Source organism: Lactuca saligna, chromosome 6 (assembly GCF_052625555.1).
Source record: "Lactuca saligna cultivar CGN05327 chromosome 6, ASM5262555v1, whole genome shotgun sequence".
Classification (NCBI taxonomy): Eukaryota; Viridiplantae; Streptophyta; class Magnoliopsida; order Asterales; family Asteraceae; genus Lactuca; species Lactuca saligna.
In genome coordinates this window covers 105,127,063-105,133,234 of record NC_136422.1, presented here as the reverse complement: position 1 = coordinate 105,133,234, position 6,172 = coordinate 105,127,063, and the positions used below count along the sequence as shown (strand labels likewise).

At 36.1% G+C, this 6,172-nt stretch overlaps 1 protein-coding gene across 2 annotated transcripts; it reads left to right on the top strand.

Annotated features, from left to right (window-relative positions):
* Positions 1–233: 233 nt before the first annotated feature.
* On the top strand, positions 234–5,738 carry EMF1 (embryonic flower 1 (EMF1)). 2 transcript variants are annotated; one of them, XM_078959930.1, is made up of 6 exons: positions 234–395; positions 834–876; positions 1,418–1,626; positions 2,045–2,319; positions 2,429–3,573; positions 4,214–5,738. In XM_078959930.1, exons 3-6 carry the CDS (start codon positions 1,430–1,432, stop codon positions 5,468–5,470), a joined length of 2,874 nt encoding a protein of 957 aa, XP_078816056.1. In that variant the 5' UTR covers positions 234–395; positions 834–876; positions 1,418–1,429; the 3' UTR covers positions 5,471–5,738. The 2 variants fall into 2 exon arrangements, with proteins under 2 accessions (XP_078816056.1, XP_078816057.1); XM_078959931.1 differs by lacking the exon at positions 834–876.
* Positions 5,739–6,172: the final 434 nt, after the last annotated feature.

Genomic DNA, 6,172 nt, shown 5'->3' with positions numbered 1-6,172 from the left:
TGACTCGAAATTGACTACTCACCTAACAAGGCGCGTGAAAAAGAAGAGCGTGGGAAAAATTAGGGTTTGATTTCTGTAAATTGCGATAAGACCACCATCACTAACTTTTTCTGCTGACGTGGTTGTCCCTGATTCGATTTCTCTTTCACACAGTTTCACACTTTCAGTGTGTGCTTTACAAAATACGTACATAAAATATGTAGGTAAGAAGACAACAAAGCGTGAAGTATACTCCCTCTCTCCAAAACACACACTCGACACAACCTCCTGTCTCTCTTTCTCTCTCTCACTTTCTCTCACTACATTTCTCTCTCTAGTTCGTGATAACCTAAAGGGGTGAGACTAGGGTTTTCAACCGCTTCGCACTCGGATAAATCGGAAAAGGCTTTGAATCTGTAAGTAAAATTAACATTTCTAGCTTCGTCTTCGGATATGGTATCTACTGATAGATGTTTTAAGTGATTTCAGTTGAGAAATTAAGGTTTTAAAGTGTTTCAATTCTTTTGTTGGTTTTGATGCGGCGGATAAGGTTTCAGATCTGTGTGCTGCTATAATTGATCGGTGTGAAGTAAATGTCGTTCTATGTGCACGGATAGTAGCTTACGTTTTGAACTCACTCTCTTGATATTTTTCCAATTTGGTTAAACTATTATTCTTTGATGTTTAATTTGCTTTATTCAGTTTGTTTCCTTTCTGGGTTTTGATGCGCATATAACCAATTTTTCCCATATCTTGATTCCAGTTCTATTTTACAGCACAACTTAATTATCGATTGAATATGATTATACAAACCCTAAAAATTTGTTTATTTGATTATTGTTTGTATGTTTAAGGGGACGGTGGTGATGAATCTGGAACGAGTCTCGTGAGTATAAAGTGAGTTTTCTAGGATTCTTTAGAAAGCTAAAAACTTTACATTCTATTTTATCCAACCATGAGCTGTTTATTGTTTGTGGTGTTTGTTAATCGAACTAAGCTATGCCTACATCTAAAAACACAGCCTCAGTATAAATTAGTTCTTTGGTTCTATCAGTTGACAAGTGAACTGCTTGGTGTTTGACTTGCGGAAGACAATTTTTATACTTTTATTTCCCTATTATTTGTTAGTATTTATGTGCCTATTGTACTATTTAGTAAAGTTTCGATTTGGCCTTCACCCAACTTTACTTTCTTTGCTATTGATTGTGCTAACTTTGTTGTGTGTTGCTTTGTTAACTTCTGATGTACTAGTTAGTCTTTTGCAGCTTCTGATGTGTATTGTATGCTCATTAAGAACTTGTTATAAATACTATGGTGTTCTACTCCTTCAGTTTAAAACCTCAGTATTTTAAATTTATGTCAATTGTATGTAATCATGTACAACTAATTGTCTTTTACAATGAACATGAGTCTAATCTTGAAGGTTACTTTATTGTAGTTATATCTTAGAATGGATAGCGATACTGATAAAAGAATCAGACAGAGAGATTCTGGGACAATTATTGGGGGAGACCAGGCTCAAGGCAGCAATGTTAATGCTTTACTCCACTCAAGTAGTTCAACTGTTAAGATCAATTCACTGTCAATCAATCTTGGAATTGTCAAGGGGAAGGATGATCCACAAAAGTGTAATCATTTCTCCATACGGTAAGTCATGTACTGTTTGCATTTAAATTCATAACACATATCATTTAACCACATAACTGTTATGCTGTTGATATGGCTGGTATATAGTATATACATACTTATATGTATGATTTTGAACTGGTGTGTAATATGTATATCTTGTTATTTATTGCTTAATTATCCATGCTGACATGTATTGTTCTCCTTATCACTTTGCATCTTGAGTTTGAGATGCCAATGCACAAAATCTCTTGCTTGTGTTCATATCTCAACTTGTAACATGAGATACAGTGCATATTCTAATATTGTTCATGAATTATGATCACTTTGCTTGAAGTAACATCTAGGAAGAATAGACTTTCATTTCATTGGCATGTTCTTTTTTTCTCTTATAACTGATAATATCTATCATTCTATCTATTGAATATTGATACACCAGAGGCTATGTTGCAAAGATGCGTGAAAAAGGTGACAACCACCACTTACCATTTTCTGATGGTATTGGAGAAGAACCTCCCCCTATAGAAGTCCCACGTTTTAGATATTGGCTTTGCCAAATCTGTTTGCAAGATTATGGAGGTGGAAGTACTTCTCAAGAGGTTGCATTAGTTTCTCAGTATGGTAAAAGCATGATGCAACCTTGCACAACTTCTTACTCATCATCACCAAATTGTCATGGTTTGCCAATGCTCCCTTTTGGAGAAGGCACTTCAGGTAATTCAATACTGTCCTAATCTCAATCTTGTCTTTGGGATTGCATCTAATCATCCTATTATGATATTTCAATGCTGTTTTTGATTCCTTTTTTCTGTTCTTTCTTCAGGTCATAAACCTGTTGATGAGAGAATTAGTGTTGATGAAAGCATCATACAAGAAGATACTACTCAATCTTCACCTGATCACAACCTTCCTGACACTGAAGAACCAAAGAAAATCGATTCTATTGATGCCAGTATTACTGAATATGCAGCTGTTGTTGATGATTCCAAGAAACTTGACTTAGTCAATGAACCTTTGACTTCTCCACCAGTCCAGTCAACCGAGTCTGACCAACAGAATCAAGATCCAACCGGACATCCACGCCGAAAGGCACGAAAAGTGCGTTTATTAACAGAATTGCTTTGTGGAAGTAATGAAAAACAGCATCAGAGAAAAGAAAGCACTAATCTTCCTGAATTAACTCCAACTCCATCTTCTCCACTGAAAAAAAGAAAGATCCCACAAGCTCAGGAGTGGAAACCTGTTGAAGGTCATGTCGGGAAAAAAGTCAAAGTGGTCAAGGAGAACGTTTCTGGTAAAACCAGTATAGTCAATGAAGGTGAAGGTGGGCAGAAAACTGATAAGTATCAATGTACAAAACATGGAGTTCAAAAAAGTTCCAAACTTGTCAAGGCTACTAGTGATCCAGTTGCAGCATGGAGATCGATATTCAGTGATATGGGAAGATCAGATAAACACGTGTCACTTCCCAATGATGCTTCAAGACCGAGTCAAGATGTCTATGAGTATGAAGGCAAACGAAATGTTGACCAATTTTCAGAAAAAAGATGTAATGCTTCCAAGAAGGTAATGGAAGATCCTATGAGAAATCAGTTATTTGGAGATGATCATATACAAAGGTCAAATGTTGGTGATTATGATTATGATTCTAGAGCGAGGGGTGGTCAGTCTGAAACTGGGTTAGGGCTCGGGTTATCTCTAAACTATGAACCACAATCACGGGTTTCTTGGCTACCACCATTACCAAATCGGGTTCCTATTCAAGATCATAGTAGGAAAGATGGTTTCTTTTTTGGAGAATCAAGTATTGGACATAAAGGAGTCTCATTGGATCCTCAAGCAAAAGGAAGATCGGTTTACAGTGTCAGAGATGGACATACACATACTCCTAGAACACCATTCTTGCAGGAACAGCAGCCTTTTCATACACACCTTTCACATGGGAGCTTTTCTCAGCATCAGAATTTAGTATGTTCTCTCTATTCAATGACTATAATTCTCATAATATGTCCCCACATACGATTTACCTCCCTGTGGGACCCGTTTCCAGTTATGGGAACATGTTTATGCCAAACATGACGAAGGATGTTGCATTGCTCATAATTTTTTTGGGTTAAATGCAAGATATAGCAACGTACTATTATTCATTTGTTTATTATAGCATACCAGTTTCATTTTCTCCTATTACATCATTGTACTTTGAAAAATTTATCCTTCTATCGAAATGGCATCCAAACACAGACATTTTCATTGCTATAATTGGGTAGTTTGTTAGTTTTTTTATTTGAAAATATAAATCGTAATAAGAAAAGTATAAGTAATAAAAAGAGATGAAACTAGGATGCTATAATAAACAGATAAGTGAAAGTTAGTTGCTATTTTTTGCCTTTAGCCCAATTCCTTTTGTATTTGATCAAAGGAAAAAGAAATGAATTGCTCCTTGATATGAAAATCTTCTGTTAATCCCATGTTAATCAACTCATTCCTGTCTCATTTTAATCAATTAACTAACATAAACAGTCAATCCAGGACAATATTTGAAGAAGGGGGTGTTATTAATGATTCATCTCAATAAATAAATAATATTATTCTATATTGTTGTTAACAGGACTTCTCTGACCCACACAACAAGAGGAACAATGGAGTAAGAGGGTATGCAGATATAATGATGGCTAATAGCCATCAAAGACATGACATATTTTCCAATGGGAGGTCAGATGAAAGGGAAATCGTTGAACTCATGGCCAAAATTCAGTATGAAAGAAACCTAAGTGAATCCAGGAATTACAATTCATCAAATTTTCATAAAGTTAGTAGCTTCAACCAAGGGATGCCTATACCCCACCACCAATATCCCACATTCAGAAGGCCTTCAATGGAGAATTCAGGTCTGGGTCCCACCACCATGAGAAACCCAAACCCAAATCCAAACCCATCTGGATTCTTCCATCAAGAACCAATTCCAGCCTTCCCAAGTTTTGATACCTTTTCACACCAATCAAATGGTATACGGGTATCTGATAACTCTTATTATCATGAATCTAGAGAGAATAACAGAATACCCCACCACCACTCTTCTGTTCCAACCAATATGCAGATAATGGAAGCTTATAACAATGGAAGACCTGGAAATGTGTGGTCAAACATGGAAATGCATACAAAATGGTCAAACAGGAACAAAGGGAAGAATGTTATGAATCTTGATCTAAATGTCATGGCTCCAAATGTTCATGAAGAGCAGAACAACAACAACAACAACACGGGTGGTTCTTTAGACCATTCGTATTCTAATGAAGCCATACCTGCAATGCAGTTGCTTAGTCTAATGGATGCAGGGAAAAAGTCATCATCTTCTTCTTCTTCTCCATTTATGGACAAGAAAAAGCTTACACCTAAACCACAATTTTCTTCTTACAATGGAAAACAGAATTCCTTTATAATTCCATGCTCTGGGATGCTACAATCTAGTGTGCAAAGGCCCGTTGAAAACTCAAGGAGCTTCATTACGGGTCGTGGAGCTTCGTTTTCTTCTTTCTTTCATACCGATCAAACTCATGGAGGCCAAGCCCAGTTTGTTCATAAACCACAGGAGAAGAAACAGAGAGGTGTGAGTATGGCTTCAGGTTCAGTTAGTGGTCACAACAAGTATAGACAAGAGGATTCTTATGGTTTTCCTCTTCCATGGCATGCAAGTGAAGGAGGATTGGGGACAAGAAATGTGACATCAGGAACTGAGATTTGCACAGTTAATCAAAACCCGGCTGATTTTAGTACACCAGGACCAGAAAATGTGTATATGATTGATTTTGAAAATCTTAAATTCAGAGGGGATCGTGTTTATTACCCTAGGGAAGGGACTGTTTGAGGGGAAGAGAGCACAAAATGGTTAACAAGGTATGGATTTCTACTTATACTTGAGATATCGAAAAAGAAGTTCTTGTATATATATTTGCTCTTATTTTCTGTAATAGTTGATAGAGTTGATTCCCATAGAAACATGAGCTTAACAGTTGTTTGCCTTGTAGACATGGTTGCTTTTGTTGTTTAAGATATTTGCAGTATACTCACAGTTTGATCATGAGGTTATGATGTCTTGTTCATGCTGTAATCTAATAAACCTTTCTTCACCACCATCTTCACTTGGTGATCCAAATTTGAATTATTCATGAAGGTATAAGATACCTTTCTTGTACTTTTTCAACTAGGGTTAAGTGCGAAAAACTATGATTTACTCTTGTTAATTTGCTGATCGTAAGATTCTTGTTACATGTTTTCCTATTACAACGTCGTACTTTATAAAAATTTACCGAGTTATGACATTAGTTATGAAAATACAAAACAATATTTAATGTCCTATGATTTGGTAGATTTTTCAATGTCTAATGTCTTAAAGAAAAGAACTTGAAAGGATAATGCTTTTCAAAGTAGAATGTCCTAGTTGCTAGATACTAAGAACTTCGACAAACATAAACGTGATAATACTAAAGATGCAAAGAATAACAAGAAGACAATGATTCAACATGGTTCACTTGACCAAAGTAATCAACCTATGTCTGCAAGGCAAACT